This window comes from Marmota flaviventris, chromosome 14 (genome assembly GCF_047511675.1).
Source record: "Marmota flaviventris isolate mMarFla1 chromosome 14, mMarFla1.hap1, whole genome shotgun sequence".
Classification (NCBI taxonomy): Eukaryota; Metazoa; Chordata; class Mammalia; order Rodentia; family Sciuridae; genus Marmota; species Marmota flaviventris.
The window spans coordinates 57,261,935-57,282,917 of NC_092511.1; the positions used below are offsets into that span (position 1 = coordinate 57,261,935).

The window sequence follows — 20,983 nt, forward strand, 5'->3', positions numbered from 1 at the left end:
GATTCAGATTAAATTCATTAAAGCAATAGAGAGAGAACAGTATTTTTAATTTCCTACCTTGTAGGAAAAAAGAATAGCATTGAGGTCTTGATACTTTAAAAACTATTTAGCAAATCCTGATGACTTATTATGAAATAAACCTGAGCAAAAAAAAAAAAAAAGTTTTCCACCTTAAAGCAGCATATTGAAACAGGCTGATAATGGTATATACTCACAACTAAAATTCATTTAGGACAAATCATAAGCTGGGCATTTTACATTTATTACATCCCTTAATCCTTACATCTTCTCAAGGAGGCACTATTCTTTTATTTTTTATAAAACTAGGTATCAAAGGAGTAGAATACCGCCCCCGCGCCTGCCAGGTAGGGGAACTGTGACCACCGACAGAAAAGGCCCAGTGGCCCGTGGCGGGACAGAGCTTCCAATCACTCCTGCAAGGTAGGCGGGCCTGCGACCCACCGGCAGAAGAGGAGCAGCGGCCTGCTAAGAGGCAGAGCCGCCCCCTCCCCCTGCACCGGCAAGGTAGAGGAAACTGGGACCACACACAGAGCAGGCCCAGTGGCCTGCTGAGGGGCAGAGCCGCCCCCCACCCCCTGCGCCTGCCAGGTAGGTGGAACTGTGACCACCGACAGAAAAGGCCCAGTGGCCCGCGGCGGGACAGAGCTTCCAATCACTCCTGCAAGGTAGGCGGGCCTGCGACCCACCGGCAGAAGAGGAGCAGCGGCCTGCTGAGAGGCTGAGCCGCCCCCTCCCCCTGCGCCTGCAAGGTAGAGGGAACTGTGACCACCCACAGAACAGGCCCAGCGGCCTGCTGAGGGGCAGAGCCGCCCCCCACCCCCCGCACCTGCCAGGTAGGCGGAACTGTGACCACCGACAGAAAAGGCCCAGTGGCCCGCGGAGGGGCAGAGCTTCCAATCACTCCTGCAAGGTAGGTGGGCCTGCGACGCACCGGCAGAAGAGGAGCAGCGGCCTGCTGAGAGGCAGAGCCGCCCCCTCCCCCCGCGCCTGCAAGGTAGACGGAACTGTGACCACCATCAGAACGGGCCAGACCTGCAACCGAGAGACAGAACAGGCCCAGTGGCCTGAGGAAGGGTAGAGCCGCCCCCCCCCCGCGCCTGCAAGGTAGGCGGACCTGCGACCCACTGGCAGTACAGCCCCAGAGGCCTGCAGAGGGGCAGTGCCGCTGCCTGCGCCTGCAAAGTAGGCAGAACTGCGACCACTGACAGAACAAGCCTAGCGGCCCGCAGAGGGACAGAGCCGCCGCCCGCGCCTACAAGGTCGGCGGACCTGCTACCGACCGGCAGAGCAGGCCCAGCGGCCTGCCGGCGTGGTAGGCACATTGCCCCAATTGGAGGAGGGGCAGTGCCGCCGCCCGCGCCTGCGAGGGAGACTTTGCAACTATACAAGACCAATATAAATATATAGGGGGAAAATTCAATAGCACAACAGTTTCACCAAGGAGAAAGGAACGCGAACAGTATGAAGAGACAAGGAAAGAAAGGACCACAAGCAATGCAGGTCAACTCAACGTTAGAAGAGGTAATAGCTGCAGCAGATGGAATGTCAGATAAAGAATTCAGGATATACATGCTTCAGATGATCTGGAATCTCATGGAAGACATCAGACAGCAAAATGAGACAATGAAAGATCACTTCGACAATGAATTACACAAACAAATCCAGGAAGCAAAGGATCAACTATACAGGGAGATAGAGGTTATAAAAAACAAACAAACAGAAATCCTAGAAATGCAGGAAGCAATAAGCCAACTTAAAAACTCAATTGAGAATACTACCAGCAGAGTAGAACACTTAGAAGACAGAATATCAGACAATGAAGATAAAGTATTTCAACTTGAAAAGAACATAGACAGCTCAGCAAGACTGTTAAGAAACCATGAGCAGAACATCCAAGAAATATGGGATAACATCAAGAGACCAAATTTAAGAGTCATTGGGATACAGGAAGGGACAGAGTTTCAAACCAAAGGAATGAGCAATCTATTCAATGAAATAATACGAGAAAACTTCCCAGACTTGAAGAATGAGACAGAACCCCAAATCCTAGAAGCCTACAGGACGCCGAATGTGCAAAATCATAAGAGACCCACACCTAGACACATTATAATGAAGATGCCCAACATACAGAATAAGGAGAGAATTTTAAAAGCTACAAGAGAAAGGAAGCAGATCACATTTAGGGGTAAGCCAATCAGGATAACAGCTGATCTTTCAACACAGACTCTGAAAGCTAGAAGATCCTGGAATAACATATTTCAAACACTGAAAGAAAATGGGTTCCAACCAAGAATTGTGTTTCCAGCGAAATTAAGCTTCAGGATGGAAGATGAAATTAAAACCTTCCACGATAAACAAAAGTTTAAAGAATTTGCAGCTAGAAAACCATCTCTTCAAAACATCCTTGGCAAAACATTACAGGAAGAGGAAATGGAAAATAACAATGAAAACCAACAGTGGGAGGTAGGACACTAAAGGGGGGAAAATAATCAAAGAGGAAAACAAACCATGTTTAGTAACATAAATAAACAAATATGGCTGGAAGAACAACCCATATCTCAATAATAACCCTAAATGTTAATGGCTTAAACGCACCAATCAAGAGACACAGGCTAGTAGAATGGATCACAAAACAAGACCCAACAATATGCTGCCTACAGGAGACACATTTGATAGGAAAAGACATACATAGGCTGAAGGTGAAAGGTTGGGAAAAATCATATCACTCATATGGACTTCGGAAACAAGCAGGAGTATCCATACTCATATCAAATAAAATAGATTTCAAGCCAAAGTTAATCAAAAGGGATAAAGAGGGACACTACATACTGCTCAAGGGAACCATACACCAACAAGACATAACAATCATAAATATATATGCCCCAAACAATGGTGCAGCTATGTTCATCAAACAAACTCTTCTCAAGTTCAAAAGTCTAATAGACCACCACACAATAATCATGGGAGACTTCAACACACCTCTATCACCACTGGACAGATCTTCCAAACAAAAGTTGAATAAGGAAACTATAGAACTCAATAACACAATTAATAACCTAGACTTAATTGACATATATAGAATATACCACCCAACATCAAGCAGTTACACTTTTTTCTCAGCAGCACATGGATCCTTCTCAAAAATAGACCATATATTATGTCACAGGGAAACTCTTAGACAATATAAAGGAGTAGAGATAATACCATGCATCCTATCTGATCATAATGGAATGGAACTGAAAATCAAGGATAAAAGAAGGAAGGAAAAAGAATACATCACTTGGAGAATGAACAATAGGTTACTGAATGATCAATGGGTTATAGAAGACATCAAGGAGGAAATTAAAAAATTCTTAGAGATTAATGAAAACACAGACACAACATATCGGAATCTATGGGACACATTGAAAGCAGTTCTAAGAGGAAAATTCATTGCTTGGAGTTCATTCCTTAAAAAAAGAAAAAACCAACAAATAAATGATCTCATACTTCATCTCAAAATCCTAGAAAAAGAAGAGCAAAACAACAGCAAAAGAAGTAGAAGGCAAGAAATAATGAAAATCAGAGCTGAAATTAATGAAATCGAAACAAAAGAAACAATTGAAAAAATTGACAAAACTAAAAGTTGGTTCTTTGAAAAAATAAACAAAATCGACAGACCCTTAGCCATGCTAGCGAAGAGAAGAAGAGAGAGAACTCAAATTACTAGCATACGGGATGAAAAAGGCAATATCACAACAGACACTTCAGAAATACAGAAGATAATCAAAAACTATTTTGAATCCTTATACTCCAATAAATTAGAAGATAGTGAAGGCATAGATAAATTTCTTAAGTCATACGATCTGCCCAGATTGAGTCAGGAGGATATAGAAAACCTAAACAGACCAATATCAATTGAGGAAATAGAAGAAACCATCAAAAGACTACCAACTAAGAAAAGCCCAGGACCGGATGGGTATACAGCAGAGTTTTACAAAACCTTTAAAAAGGAACTAATACCAATACTTTTCAAGCTACTTCGGGAAATAGAAAAAGAGGGAGAACTTCCAAATTCATTCTACGAGGCCAACATCACCCTGATACCTAAACCAGACAAAGACACTTCAAAGAAAGAAAACTACAGACCAATATCTCTAATGAACCTAGATGCAAAAATCCTCAATAAAATTCTGGCCACTCGGATACAAAAACATATCAAAAAAATTGTGCACCATGATCAAGTAGGATTCATCCCTGGGATGCAAGGCTGGTTCAATATACGGAAATCAATAAATGTTATTCACCACATCAATAGACTTAAAAATAAGAACCATATGATCATCTCAATAGATGCGGAAAAAGCATTCGACAAAGTACAGCATCCCTTTATGTTCAAAACTCTAGAAAAACTAGGGATAACAGGAACATACCTCAATATTGTAAAAGCAATCTATGCTAAGCCTCAGGCTAGCATCATTCTGAATGGAGAAAAATTGAAGGCATTCCCTCTAAAATCTGGAACAAGACAGGGATGCCCTCTCTCACCACTTCTGTTCAACATAGTTCTCCAAACACTGGCCAGAACAATTAGACAGACGAAAGAAATTAAAGGCATCAAAATAGGAAAAGAAGAACTTAAATTATCACTATTTGCAGATGACATGATTCTATACCTAGCAGACCCAAAAGGGTCTACAAAGAAACTACTAGAGCTAATAAATGAATTCAGCAAAGTGGCAGGATATAAAATCAACACGCATAAATCAAAGGCATTCCTGTATATCAGCGACAAATCCTCTGAAATGGAAATGAGGACAACCACTCCATTCACAATATCTTCAAAAAAAATAAAATACTTGGGAATCAACCTAACAAAAGTGGTGAAAGACTTATACAATGAAAACTACAGAACCCTAAAGAGAGAAATAGAAGAAGATCTTAGAAGATGGAAAAATATACCCTGTTCATGGATAGGCAGAACTAACATCATCAAAATGGCGATATTACCAAAAGTTCTCTATAGGTTTAATGCAATGCCAATCAAAATCCCAACGGCATTTCTTGTAGAAATAGAGAAAGCAATCATGAAATTCATATGGAAAAATAAAAGACCCAGAATAGCAAAAACAATGCTAAGCAGGAAGTGTGAATCAGGCAGTATAGCAATACCAGACTTCAAACTATACTACAGAGCAATAGTAACAAAAACAGCATGGTACTGGTACCAAAACAGGCGGGTGGACCAATGGTACAGAATACAGGACACAGAAACCAATCCACAAAACTACAACTACCTTATATTTGATAAAGGGGCTAAAAGCATGCAATGGAGGAAGGATAGCATCTTCAACAAATGGTGCTGGGAAAACTGGAAATCCATATGCAACAAAATGAAACTGAATCCCTTTCTCTCGCCATGCACAAAAGTTAATTCAAAATGGATCAAGGAGCTTGATATCAAATCAGAGACACGCCGTCTGATAGAAGAAAAAGTTGGCTACGATCTACATACTGTGGGGTCGGGCTCCAAATTCCTCAATAGGACACCCATAGCACAAAAGTTAATAACTAGAATCAACAAATGGGACCTACTCAAACTAAAAAGTTTTTTCTCAGCAAAAGATACAATAAGAGAGGTAAATAGAGAGCCTACATCCTGGGAACAAATCTTTACTCCTCACACTTCAGATAGAGCCCTAATATCCAGAGTATACAAAGAACTCAAAAAATTAGACAATAAGAGAACAAACAACCCAATCAACAAATGGGCCAAGGACCTGAACAGACACTTCTCAGAGGAGGACATACAATCAATCAACAAGTACATGGAAAAATGCTCACCATCTCTAGCAGTCAGAGAAATGCAAATCAAAACCACCCTAAGATACCATCTCACTCCAGTTAGATTGGCAGCCATTATGAAGTCAAACAACAACAAGTGCTGGCGAGGATGTGGGGAAAAGGGTACACTTGTACATTGCTGGTGGGACTGCAAATTGGTGCAGCCAATTTGGAAAGCAGTATGGAGATTTCTTGGAAAGCTGGGAATGGAGCCACCATTTGACCCAGCTATTCCCCTTCTTGGTCTATTCCCTAAAGACCTAAAAAGAGCATGCTACAGGGACACTGCTACATCGATGTTCATAGCAGCACAATTCACAATAGCTAGACTGTGGAACCAACCTAGATGCCCTTCAATGGATGAATGGATAAAAAAAAATGTGGCATTTATACACAATGGAGTATTACTCTGCATTAAAAAATGACAAAATCATAGAATTTACACGGAAATGGATGGCATTAGAGCAGATTATGCTAAGTGAAGCTAGCCAATCCCTAAAAAACAAATGCCAAATGTCTTCTTTGATATAAGGAGAGTAACTAAGAACAGAGTAGGGTCGAAGAGCATGAGAAGAAGATTAACATTAAACAGGGATGAGAGGTGGGAGGGAAAGGGAGAGAGAAGGGAAAATGCATGGAAATGGAAGGAGACCCTCAGAGTTATACAAAAGTACATACAAGAGGAATTGAGGGGAAGGGGAAAAATAATACAAGGGGCCCAAACGAATGTCAGTAGAGGGGGCGGGGAGGGGAGGGGAGGGGAGGGGGGATAGTAGAGGATAGGAAAGGCAGCAGAATACAACAGACACTAGTATGGCAATATGTAAATCAATGGATGTGTAACTGATGTGATTCTGCAATCTGTATATGGGGTAAAAATGGGAGCTCATAACCCAATTGAATCAAATTGTGAAATATGATATATCAAGAACTATGTAATGTTTTGAACAGCCAACAATAAAAAATTTAAAAAAAAAATAATAATAAATAAATAAATAAATAAAAAAGGAGTAGAATACCAGGTATTTGCCCACGATGCCGTAGAGGGAGACATTGGGCTAATGAATGTCGTTCTCAAACCACCATAGAGGGTACTCCATTATCAAAAAACGAACAAGGACCAGGTGTTTATCCAAGATATCGTGGAGAAAGGCATCAGGCTCCATTGCCAAAAAATGGACAGGGGGGCCCAATGCTCCGGGGCCCAAAACCACAAATATATGGAGCACTGGAGGAACCCAGCAACCCCATCAGGGTAGTGCCCAGGACACATTGTCCATCAGATCCCTCATCAGACAAACCAGAGGGAGCGCAGGGTTGGACATCTGCGCCTCTGCCAGAGCAGTACTAACTCCAGAGATGGGAGTTCAAATCATTCCCACAGGAGTGAAAGGACCTCTTCCCAAAGGAACAGTAGGCTTATTATTGGGACGCAGCTCTTCTACTCTAAAAGGACTTATGATAAGTCCTGGGGTAATTGATCCCGATTATGAAGGTGAAATAAAAATTATAGCCAGTTCTCCAAAGGGTATATCAGTAATTTCACCAGGAGATAGAATAGCACAGTTACTAATAATACCCAGCCTACATGATAAATTTTCCAGTCGTACTGTAGAAAGAGGTTCCAAGGGATTAAGCTCCACAGGTGTAGATTGGGCTATGCTTTCTTTAAATTTAGATTCTCGCCCCATGCTAAAACTAAATATTCAAGGACATGAATTTAATGGGCTACTGGATACAGGTGCAGACCTTAGCATCATCTCTCGTCAAGAATGGCCAAAACAATGGCCATTACAACAAGCCACTCAAACGCTTCGAGGCCTAGGAGTGGCGACTAATCCCCATAGAAGTGCAATGGTATTAGATTGGAAGGATCCTGAAGGATGTGAAGGAACTATACAGCCATATGCATTGGATCATCTTCCCGTAAATGTATGGGGACGAGATGTCCTAGATCAATTAGGTTTGACATTAACAAATAACATCAACCAAAATGCACACACTATTATGACTAGACAAGGTTTTAGGAAAGGAAAAAGATTAGAAAAACAAGAACAAGGTATAGCAGCACCAATACAAATAGATCAAGGAACAGACAGACATGGGTTGGATTTTCAGAAAGGGCCACTGAGACAATAAAAATTACTTGGAAATCAGAAAGACCAGTATGGGTTCCTCAGTGGCCCCTGACTAAAGAAAAGATACAAGCAGCCCATGACCTGGTCAAACAACAATTAGCGGAAGGACATATACAACCTTCTGTATCTCCCCATAATACTCCCATTTTTGTCATCAAAAAGAAATCTGGTAAATGGAGATTATTGCAAGATTTAAGAGCCATTAATAATGAGATGGTTATTATGGGACCTGCTCAATCAGGGATTCCTCAGTTGTCTGCTTTGCCAAAAACCTGGTATGTTTTAGTTATAGATATTAAAGATTGTTTTTTTTCAATTCCAATTCATCTTGAGGATAGTCCACGTTTTGCATTTACTATCCCTGCACTGAATCATGAAGGTCCTGATCAGAGATATGAATGGAAAGTACTCCCTCAAGGGATGGCTAACAGCCCAACTATGTGTCAAATTTATGTTAACAAAGTAATCCAGCCACTTAGAAATCAAAATCCTGAACTACAAATATTTCACTATATGGATGATGTATTATTAGCACACAAAGCTAAAAACACATTGCTAGAATGTTATGCCACACTTACAAACTTATTAAAAAATTATAATCTAGAGATAGCAATAGATAAAGTACAATTAAATTTTCCAATTAATTATTTAGGAGTTCTATTATCCTCAACCATGGTCCGTCCACCAAAAATTCAAATACGAGTAGATCAACTCAAACCACTTAACGACTTTCAAAAGTTATTAGGAGACATAAATTGGATAAGGACTTATTTAGGTATACCAACAGGAGAGTTGGGACCTTTATTTGATATCCTAAAAGGTCCATCAGATCCAAATTCACCCCGAATGTTAACTAACGCCTGAAGCAAGAAAGGCATTAAAAATCATTGAAACATATATGGAAAATATGCATTTGGATAGAATTGATATAAGTTTGCCTTTATTATTTATTGTACTACCAACAAAAAATATTCCTACAGGAGTATTTTGGCAAGAAGGTCCATTATTATGGATACATTTATCTTATTCTCCTAACACTATTCTTACTAGGTATCCTGAGGCTGTAGGACAATTAATACTCAAAGGAATAAAAGCAGCAAAGGGAGTGTTTGGAATTTCTCCCAATAAAATTATTACTCCATATACTATGAATCAAATTGATGAGTTAGCTAATGAGTTAAATACTTGGGCAATAATCATGTGCAAATCTAATGTTTCATTTGATAACCACTTACCATCTAATCCTTTATTGTCTTTTTGGTCATCGCATCTTGTAATTTTTCCAAAAATGACAAGAAAAACACCTATCATGAATGTTCCAAATATATTCACTGATGGATCAAATAATGGTACAGTGGCAATAGTTACACCTGATCAAACTTTTACATTTTTAGTACCCAATCAGCTCAAAAGGTAGAGCTTAATGCAGTATTACAAGCTTTTGTGATGTTTAAAGATTCTGTATTTAATTTATTTTCCGATAGTCAGTATATAGTTAACGCTATAGTATCCCTTAAAGATGCTGGTAGGATTTCCCCTTCCTCTACTGTTTTCCACTATACAAAGTCTAATCTGGGACAGAAAAGATCCATTCTTTATAGGACATATCAGGGCACATACAGGATTGCCTGGAGCCCTTAGTTTGGGCAATGATTTAGCAGATAAAACTACACATGACATACATATTTTCTCTACACTAGAAGAAGCTATAAATTTTCATAAAAGGTTCCATGTCAATACTAATACTTTACAAAAGCATTTTAAAATAACTAAGGAACAAGCTAGACAAATAATAAAACAATGTCAAAATTATGTGACCTTTTTACCACAAGTTAATCTTGGAGTCAATCCTAGAGGATTGATACTTAACCATATTTGGCAGATGGACGTCACACACTTGCCAGAATTTGGAAAATTAAAATATTTGCATGTTACAGTTGATACTTCTTCTGGATTTTTTATTTTTTTTTAATATTTATTTTTTAGTTTTCGGCGGACACAGCATCTTTGTATGTGGTGCTGAGGATCGAACCCGGGCCGCACGCATGCCAGGCAAGCGCGCTACCTCTTGAGCCACATCCCCAGCCCCCTCTTCTGGATTTTTGATGGGCTCCCTTCATGCCGGAGAAAAAACTAAAGATGTTATAGCTCATTGCTTACAAAATTTTGCCACTGTGGGCGTTCCAAAACAGTTAAAAATAGATAATGCCCCTGGTTATACTTCTACCTCTTTTAAACAATTTTGCTCATCATTTGGCATTACTCATATAACAGGAATCCCGTACAATCCACAGGGACAAGGCATAGTTGAAAGAACTCATCAAACTATTAAAATGTACTTATTAAAGCAAAAAGACGGAATTGGGAAGGGGTATATATTCTCCAAAGATAAACTTAAAATAACCCTTTTTACTCTAAACTTTTTAAATTTGGATTCATCAGGACTTAGTGCTGCGGAAAGGCATATGTGTCCAAAAAATGTGCATAAGCCCAAGGTACTTTGGAAGGATATTCTAACAGGACAATGGAAAGGTCCTGACCCAGTAATTGTCTGGAGTCGGGGGTCTGTTTGTGTGTTTCCACAGAGAGAACAACAGCCGATTTGGATTCCAGAGAGATTAACAAGGTCCTAACCCAGTGATTGTCTGGAGTCAGAGGCCTGTTTGTGTGTTTCCACAGGGAGAACAGCAGCCGATTTGGATTCCAGAGAGATTAACTAAAGTGATTTCTACAGACCAAAAAGAAGATGATTTGACTCAAGTCCATAACAGCTGATATCCAAAACTCCAGTTTGGCTATCCTTACATCTGCGATAGAACCAGGATGCTTTTTTCAATATCAATTTTATTACTGCCCTTTCCCACATTCTATTTTGTTTTTTGAGCTCATACAGACCTAGGTTAATGTTTTGCTGATCAGTTCTATTTTTTGACTATAGAGTTTTTAAACATTGCAATGGAGATTTCACCTGTAAAAAGTTATAAGGCCTTTACTATTAGGTTATGTGTTGTATGTATTATATTATGTGTGCACACTTGTGTTTTGTGTTATATGTTTGAATGTACGTATGTCCATATATCATATATGATGAGCGCTCATGAAAAAATGGATCCAAATTTTTTTTATTCACGTGATTTAAATGGTTTAATTTAAATTGGGTAAACAACTGTTGAGGATTGTTTTAATATGTAAACAAAAAGGAGGTTAACAGATCTGTTTGTTTACTTTCACCTTTCCTTTTATTATATTTAATAATTCTCTTGAAGACAATGTAAATTGTTAAGAAAATTGTTTTCTTTTAGTGCCTTCTATAATGTTACATAATTTTTTCTTTAGCCATTATTGCCAGAATTCCTATCTTCATCCCAGTGCTGGTGAAGTCAAAGATAAAACCAATCTACAGCTTCTGCAATAGCCATCACTGAACTGCTTGCAGAACTGGCCTGGACACATTGTGAACTCACCTGTATGCATTGTGAACTATCTGTTGGTGCAGCGACTTGTGGTAGTGTTGGGGTATTTTTGCTGATGATGTCATCGGTGGTACAATTTTTCCAAAAGGAGCCGTCAATTGGCTTGGTGTATCTTCCTCCCTTCTGCTTGTCATGATCGTCCAGCTAAAATTTGGGGGCCAACAGAGGTGAGGCAAAGAACCTCACCCCCCTGCTGGTACAAAGACCTCTCCACAGGTGTGGCTGTATACTGGACCGGTAGTCAGTGACAGGTAAGATCCCACTGCAATGGTACCAACCTAACGGGTAAGGACCATATGTACTATTGGACAACCTAAGGCAGGCACAGTCCCTAAGCCACATGCTTGTTGTTTAAACAGAGAGGGGGAGATGTTGAGAGCCACAGCCGAAGGGGCCCCAGCAAACTTCCAGCTGCCAGCAAACTTCCAGCTGCCGGCTGATGATTGGCTCACAGCGGCCCCAGCAACATCTAGCTGATTGGCTCCTCTGCGGTGATGCTCATTAGGCTGTTTCCCTGCCCTTTCAGACCACGGAGCTGCTCATTGGGGGACTTTTTTGGCTCCGCCCACGTGACCCAGCCAATTGGCCTCAAGAGCAGGAGGATTGTGGGAGGTGGAGAGAGGCTTGTGTTGGAGAGAGAGGCTTGTGGGAAGCCGGTGGTGGCAGTTGGGGCTCTGAGGGTTTTTCCTGAGAGGCTGTTTTGTTTGGCGTGTGTGGTTCTAAAAATAAAGTTAGTTTCTTTTGACAAGTGGCTCCTGATTGTGCCCAGCCAGACTGCGGCAGGTATATACTCACAACTAAAATTCATTTAGGACAAATCATAAGCTGGGCATGGTGCTAAGCATTTTACATTTATTACATCCCTTAATCCTTACATCTTCTCAAGGAGGCACTATTCTTTTATTTTTTTAGTAATCAATGGACCTTTATTTTATTTATTTATATGTGGTGCTGAGACTGGAACCCAGTGCCTCACACATGCTAAGGACGCACTCTATCACTCAGCTACCACCCCAGCCCCGACTCTATTCTTATTGTTTCTTTCTCTCTTTTTGTAACACTGGGGATTGAACCCAGCCTCACACGTGGTAGTCAAGAGCTCTACCACTGAGCTGTATCTTTAGACCTATCCTATTCTATAAATGAGAAAATTAAAGCTAAAGGCCACTTAGGTCGTAAGTAATAGGGTCAGGATTCAAGGCTGGACAATATCCTAGCACTGACTCTCTTAACCAGTGTGCATACTGTCAATCCTTGTCTACCAAGAATGATAGGAAAATACATTTTAGATCAGTCTTCCTATTCTGTAATAATCTTCATACCATATATTTTAAGAGATAATAAAATTTTGAAAAGCAACAGTTTTATTTTAAATAGGAGAGAGATTAAATTTGGCAAAACATATGGTTGGTATCCCATGTTAAGCAAGCGCTCTACCACTGAGCTACATCCCAAGCCCAGAAGTGCTTTTTTAACTATTAGGGAGAAGATTCTAGTTTGATAGCCAAGAGTTATTTTTGTACCTCACTATACAGTTCCAGTAACTGATGTTGAACCACTTCCTATATGGAATAGATTTTCAAACTAAATTCTCACACATTTTTCTTAAGTCATTGTACTAATTAGACATCAACTGCTGACATGGCAACCAGGCAAATCCCAAAAAAAGAAAAATTAAAAAATTGAACCTCAATGTTTAAATACTTAATTTGAAATATTTATACCAGCAACCAAGACATTCCTCTTAAGAATCTGTTATCAAAGGATGATTTTTTTCAAATGCAACATTAAAGAAGGGGTTGCCACCACTTTCTGTTAAATACAGGACAGCAAGGTTCTTTTAACCCTGGTTCTGAACCAACCATTTCTTGCAGTCTTAATAATTTATTGGTCACCCAAATCTCTGTATATATTAGGCACTCTACCAATATTTGAAGAATTAAATCTGGATTTATCCTACTCAATCCACTTGAATAAAACTATACCAACAGAAAGGAAAATTTCAGAAATACTTGAAAGTAAAAATTATAAATGTAGGGAAAAAGTCATTTAAGAGCATATTACATATATACATACATATACACACATATATTCTCAAGTAAAAATTATAAAAATTAAGATATCACCACAGAATTTTTACCTTTTGACAATGGACCAGTTATTCCAAAAGACTAATTTGAGCAGCTATTTAACAAAATCATTCCAATTACAGTCTAAATTTGGTTTAATTAGATATTTAAAAAATTACTCACATGCGAGTTACAACAGGATAGAGACTGATATAAAATATTTTTCCTCTTATGCTTGGTACTAAATAGGTACCTAAGTAGGTATAATCTCCTGCCAAACAGAGTGGTACTTGAAATCAACATCAATGACTAAAATCAGTGGGTTTCCTATTTCAGAGAAGTCTACATGACCAAGTAATTCAGTCCTACAAAACTTAAGTCCAATTAAACCATTTGTCCCATCATCTCAGATGTGGAATACCCATAAAAACTTTAAAATAATTACAACAATAAGAATATAATTACTATATAATATTAATAAAACTATATAAGTTCTAGAGTATTATTTTCAACCTCTTTTAATGTACCTGTGTCAACTTCATTGAAATATCTGCAAAATTGAAAATTTGGGACTCAGTTGGTTAAGGTGATTTGATCTGTTGAGTTGCTCATTATTTATGTCTAAACTATGTGATAATTCAAGGAAACAGGTAAGCACTCCTCTTCTTGCTCCAGTCTATGAGGGGTAAGCTCCTACCCTGATTCAAGTAATATCCTTGAACCAGAGTCAGTCACACTCTAGAATATAATCATATGAGGGTGTTCAAGATAGTGATGGAAAGGGGAATAGGCTGAAGTCATATGCTTACAGCTTCATAATCACACAGATCCACATTTATACACACACACACACACACACACAACTTCTCTCTCTCCCCCAAGCTTTCCTAACATATTTCAAATTATTTTAAAATCCTATCTTCACACCTATTTCCCATACTAAAAAAATTAAAGGATATAATATCAGTAAGACTGTCAATAAAACCACAGTAATAAAGCAGAGGGTATAGCTCAGTGGTAGAGTGCCTGCTTAGATTGTTAAAACCCTGGGGTTGGATCTCCAGCATCTCAAAGAACAAAAACAAAGCAAAGCAAATGAACAGTCAAATAACCCTATATTCAATTAATTTTGAAAAAGAAAAACTACATTCAACATCCAATGTAAGAAGGTCTGAATAAAAGCCAAAATTGAATTTAGAGGTATTTGTGTCAAAATAAGGAAAGCAATATCTTAACTGACATATGATTCTTTCAAACACAAATCCATTTGTTAACTTCTTTATTACAATATTTTCATTTCAAAAGTCATTTATTGAGCAATCCATGCTCCAAAAGATGAGTTACACAAGACACTGAAACTTCACAAGTCTATTGGATAATGTTCTTTCAAATATTTGCAGTAAAGTGTGGTGTTATGATAGGAAAAGTAAAACACACTTTTTATAAGCCTTTGGATAGAAAATTTATAAATTCTTGTTTTTTATGACCCACAAATCCTAGTAAAGTTCCATTAGCTTTTGAAATATGATTTGTTCTAAAAGAGTGAAATTTTACCTGTGTTACATAAGGCTGCAGGTAGTGGGAAGAGTGGTCTTCGTACAAACTGATGCAGAGATTGTTTCTTAATGGTATATGCATTCATCATGTGACAGAATCTACATTTAAAAAAATTGTAAATGACATTTTATGAGATCTATAGTCAGTTTCTATTTATATAAAAGACATGTAAAATTTAAATATAAGTAGCAATAAAAATGATTAGAAAGTGAACTTTTCATTTTTCATCTATAACATATATCACCTACTTCGTCAGGTAATACAAACAATTCAAAAACAAATGAAAATCAAATGGAAATTCATAGCTTCAATCACTGGAAGTGCATAGGATAAAGTTAACATCCAGGTATAGAAACCAGAAATGTATCTATACATTTAAATATGTATATGATTTAAATCTGTAGCTGGGTGTGGTGGCCCACACCTATAATCCCAGCAGCTTGGGAGGCTGAGACAGGAGGATTGCCCAAAGCCAGCCTCAAGCAAAAGTGAGTCACTAAGCAACTCACTGAGACCCTCTCTCCAAATAAAATACAAAATAGGGCTAGGGATGTTGCACAGTGATCAAGTGCCCCTGAGTTCAGTCCCTAATACCCCCTCCCCAAAAAATCTTTTGCCCGGGCTCAAGATGGAGTAAAAAAACTTTACAGGTTTTTAGCTAGATACAGTGGTGCATGCCTGTAATCCCAGCAACTCCTAAAAGCTGGGGCAGGAAGATCACAAGTTCAAGGCCAGCCTCAGCAATTTAGCGTGACCCTATTCAATTTAGTGAGACCCTGCCTCAAAATAAAAAATTCAAAGGGCTGGGGAATGTGGCTCAGTGGTTAATGCCCCTGGGTTCAATTCCTGGGAACAAAAAACAAGGGGGTGGGACTAGAAAAAACTATACGCTTTTAACTTTTTCTTGGAAAAAAATTAAACTAGGTAATAGAATCACATGGCTCAAAACTGATAAAGGAAAAAAGTATACACTATGAAAAATTTCCCTTTTTGTCCCCTATCACTTGTTATCTAGAAGTAAACTATATCACCTGTTAAGAATACAGGCTGAGGGTATAGCTCAGTGAGAAGTACCTGCCTAGCCTGGGTAAGGCCCTGGGTTTAATCCCCAGCATCACACACACACACACACACACACACACACACACACACACAGTATAGGGTAAGTATCCTGAATTGGAAAATCTGAAATGCTCCACAATCTGAACTTCTTCTTCTTCTTTTTTTTTTTTTTTTAGTACAGGGGATTGAATCCAGGGTGCTCTATCATGGAGATATATCCCTAGCCCTTTTCATCCTGAGACATGGTCTCACTAAGTTGCTGAGGCCAGCCTCAAATTTAGCGTCCTCCTGCCTCAGCCTCCCAAGTTGTTGTGACTACAGGGAAGCAAGCCCCACCATGCTCAGCCAAAACCTGAAACTTTCTGTGCATCAACATGACATTTTACCTCATCTGGTGGGTGACAGTCAAAATGCAGTCATGCTAAAAACATACAAAATTACCTTCAGGTTATGTGTATAAGGTATATATGAAACATAAAATGAATTTTGAATTTAGACTTCAAATATCACCAAGATATTTCATTATGTATATGTAGCTGTTACAAAACCCCAAACCTGAAACACTTCTGGTCCCAATTCTTCCCATTTCCTCCCCTCCTTCCTCCCCCTCTTCCCTTTCCTCTACTTTCTTCTATTTATTTACAGTTTTTTTTTTAAGTCAGTGAATTATGGATATTCTGAAGGTGAAATTCCCTGTGGTATATTCATATATGTACAGAGGATAGTTTGGTCAGTTTCACTTCCACCATTCCTCCCTTTTCCCATCTCTCTTCCCTCCCCCTCAATTACCTTCTCTCTTTCTTCCTGTGGTCCCAAGCATTTTAAATATGAGGTACTTAACTTATATTTCAATACTTCAAAAAGTCTTAATAGAAAGTATACTATCAACCAGTTAAAATAAATAAATAAAGGTGTGAAAGGAAGATCAGTAGAAGAGAGGAGAGAGGGGGGGAGGGAAGAGGAGAAAAGGGGAAAGGTCATGAGGACTGAAATTAAATTCCATGTGTGTATAATTATGTCAAAAGGAACCCAGATACTATGTATGAATGCTCTGATAAAAAAAAGTGTACTATCATTCTCCAAATTGCTGAAGCAGTCAACAATCTCTATATACTTTTTGATGGGCAACATTAATTCAATGTTGTAACTATACTTCACTCTGATAGAGAAGCTTATTTCACTCTAATAAAGAAGCATAAATTGGCTATTTTCATGGCTTTGACAAATTAAAAACAAGGGGATAAAAGAAGGCAGATACTAATGGAAAAGAAAAGGACACTTTAGTAGTAAAAAATTTAGGGTTGGGGTTGTAGCTCAGTGGTAGAGCACTCGTCTTGTATGTGTAAGGCACTGATTTGATCCTCAGCACCACATCAAAATAAAGATACTGTGTCCATGTATAACTAAAAAAAATATTATTAAAAAAATTTTAGAACATGTTGCAAGTTTTACTTTAAAATATTATGGCTATCTATTACGATTGTCCTTTCATAGGTTCTACTGAAAAATTTTAACCACAGGGGTCACTTTCATGAACATACACAGGATCACCTTTTCAAAAACAGGTTTCTCCGGGTATTTTTCACACAAATAGGAAGAAGTAACAAACAGGGGCTGCACTTCATTTTTCCCTTATAAAACCAGAATTTGCTTGTCATAAAGAGTGAGCACCAAGTAAGTTGAATACAAATAACCTAAATTTCTTCCTACCTTCAGTGATCTTTAAGTGCCATATAAAATCAAAAAAATGCTTTACTGGAAGGTTGTGGACCTATTACCCATGGAGAGTTTCTTTAGGAACCACTCAAGAGGTAAAAGGACTGACACTGAGGGTTCAGGAGAACAAAATAAGCATTAGTGACATCATGGAAACAACAGTAAATGGGGAACCAAGGAACCTGTGAAGGCCTGTCACACTCCATGGTAACTCCAAAGGCTTTAACAAGGTTTGTCACCATACTGAACTATAGGACCATTACAACACTCATGACTTTCTCATTATTTGCTAGTATGTCCTTCTTACTAAACTACAAACTTATTAAGGAAAGAAACTGTTTTCATTTTATGTCCTCAGCTGCAAACACTATGGCCCCTGTTCCTCATTTCAAAAATGAGATTAATATTCACAGCTACCTTATAAAGACTGGGTACCATCCATATCATGCAAGTAAAGTGTTTAAGCCAGTGCCAAGCCAGACAATAAATGCTCAATAAACGGTACTACTGTTATCATGTCAATTGTTTGTAATTACATAATTATTATTGGTATAATTCATCAAATGAATTATTATGAGTCTAAATCTCCCTATGAATATGCGGGAATTCGAAAATGGACTGGAGATCAGTATTTCTCTTCCTTCAACTCTGAGAAGAGGCAGTGGAGTGGATAAATCAGAAGCATGTTTTGACTGAGACAGGTTTAAAATCCAAAAAAAAAATAAAGCAGGGGTGAACTAAGTTATTCAAGAAAGGTATCAAAAACATATGGGGTACAGAAAAGGGGTAACTAATAAAAAAAGTGTTCTGGAAAACATTATTTTTAAGAAATGCGTTTAAGCTTTATGAGCACCATTAATACTAAAACGTCTAATACTCAGAAGGTCAAATTCTGTTAGGCCTTTTTCCCCAGAAGTAAAGTGAGGTCCGACATCTACATAAATCTCATCGATGTTGACAGATGTGTCTGGGAAGTGAAACTCAAAGGCAGAGTTCAGGGAAGAGGGAGAAACAAGGCAACAGAGTGGGCTGAAGTAGTGGTGGTGGTAGCAGAATCAGGGGTCTGCATTCTCCTCGGAGTTCCTTCCCTTACAAGCTGTGCGACCTTTCTAGGCCTCGCTGGGAAAGTGAGGAAATGAAACAGTACTTTCTTCCCTTCGTGTGACATTCCGATTTTGTGTTTAAGAAAGAGAAGGGAATGAATGCACATGGTGGAATACGACTTAAAGCCAGCTCCTCTATACTGTGTCTACAGCGGGTCTCTGGAGTCTCCCCCAGACACCTGGCCGAGGTTTCGCAGGCTGCCCGAACCACAGGTGCGGAGCTGCCTCACCGACAGCCACGGGTCTTCCGGCTGAACCCCCGACCGACCGCGGCGACCTGGGTGGATCCAGGGGCTCCATCGGATGCGCTACCCGCCTCTCCTAGAGAGAGGGTTGGCGAGGCAGTGCCCGGTCCGCCAGCTAAACCCACCAGCACTCCAATTCGGAGCTTCGGGGCTGTCACCTACCGCCTGCGCCGCCCGGCGGCAGCAGCCGCAAAACTCCAGGCCAGCCGCACGGCCGTCGCCATCATCTTAGTCCTTCAATGCGCAGTCGCAGAGGCCTTGCTTCCCTCGCCGCGCCCCCAAAGCTCTGCGCAGGCGCAAACCGACAGGGAGCTGGGCTGACACCTAGAAGAGCGCACCCGACAGGCCGTGGGCGGCGCTTGTGCGAGTGAGAGCTTCGGGCTTTCACTTGGTCCTCTGCACCTGTTGCCTACCTACAGCATAAGCCCGAACCAGGCGGTGTCCAGTAGAAAGTTTTGCTAAGCATGCGCGGGCGCCTTCTAAGGCACGTACTTCGCACGCATGCCCAGAAACGTACTTTCCTGTTCTTTCTGGTAGCTTTTCTGGCCCTGGCCGAGCAGTTAAAATGCTACTCCTCACCAACCCCCAAACCTGCCCCATTCCTTCTTTTAGCACCCTGCTAGCCCTCTGGGCCTAGCACAGTGACCGTCCCCAAAGACTCCAGAGCATCCTTTCTGATTGGTGTCTCGCCTTTCTGCTGCCCTTCTGTGGTAGGCCTGATGACCTGTTTTAACCCTCTAGTTAGGTGGGGCTTGTGGACCCACCACTTGGTCATCTTGAATCAGTTCATACACGGGACCCAGCTAGTGTAGTGCTATCCTTCGCTGGATAAATATGAGTGTTGACTAATTTCGAAAGCAAACTACAAAAACCTATTAAGTACTCTTCCAGGCCTTCCTGGGGTATTCGGTTTTCTGAAGTGTGGACGGGGGTGGTGGGGCATGGGAACTGCCTTATTAAATTCCGGGCCCCACTTTAGACCTCAGAGTCAAAGTTTCTATAGGTGGGACCTAGTCATCTATTTTTAACAAGAGCCCCAGGTGATTTCTGATGCAGGCTGAGATTTGAGAACTGTTCTGGAAGGTTGTTAGAGTGCTGTTTTCTAGAATGGAATCAGCAGGCCTGTGGTTGAACAGGTAACAGCAGAATCTGTCCCAAAGTATGAGTGATCTGAGGAGTGGGTGGGGAGATGTCAGTCTGTGGAGCTTCCACAGGGAAGGTGGAGAGGCTGGGCCAGAGAAACCTTGTATGGCAACATTATTGTTTCACCCAGAGGTGGATGAAGGTCTCAAGAGGCAGATTAGACAAAAGACAACAAATATACTGTGATGATCACTCTAATTACTTATAGCCCTTTCTACACTGCCTTTGTTTTCTTGGTTAAGAGACAGAAAGAGGGGAAAAGCAACCACAAAATCTCATTCCTCTTGCATTTTTTCTTTTTTTTTTTTAAAGGAACTGGGAATTGAACCCAGGGCCTTGAGCATTTATGCACTCTACCACTGATTACAGACCCAGGATGTTCCTCATTTTCAAATAATCTGGAATACATATTTTAAAAGCAAAATTCCTACTTCAGTATTACTCCTCTGAATAATAATTGCTCTGCAAGCTGTGTAGCTCCCTATTTTGAACCAGCATTAATTTTATTATGGGCAAGGAACCAACATTAACTAAACTTCTGTTTATTCAGATTTCATTGTATTCTTTTTCTTCTCTGGAATCCACTTGGGATACTTTTTTTCTTCTAGTCTCTTCTGGCCTGTTGGAGTTTCC

The 20,983-nt window shown here is 39.8% G+C and overlaps 1 protein-coding gene across 3 annotated transcripts in view; it reads right to left on the bottom strand.

Annotated features, from left to right (window-relative positions):
- Nfu1 (NFU1 iron-sulfur cluster scaffold) overlaps positions 1-19,478 on the bottom strand; it is a 56,523-nt gene extending 37,045 nt beyond the window's left edge. Inside the window, exons 1-2 of one of the 3 annotated variants that reach the window (XM_071601666.1) lie at positions 19,370-19,478; positions 15,079-15,179 (exon numbers count right to left, since the gene is read on the bottom strand). In XM_071601666.1, coding sequence (XP_071457767.1) covers positions 15,079-15,179; positions 19,370-19,434 — 166 coding nt within the window. In that variant the 5' untranslated portion in view covers positions 19,435-19,478. Of the gene's footprint in view, positions 1-15,078; positions 15,180-19,332 lie in introns of all 3 variants that reach the window. The other 2 variants (XM_071601667.1, XM_071601668.1) reach the window with 2 other exon arrangements.
- Positions 19,479-20,983: the final 1,505 nt, after the last annotated feature.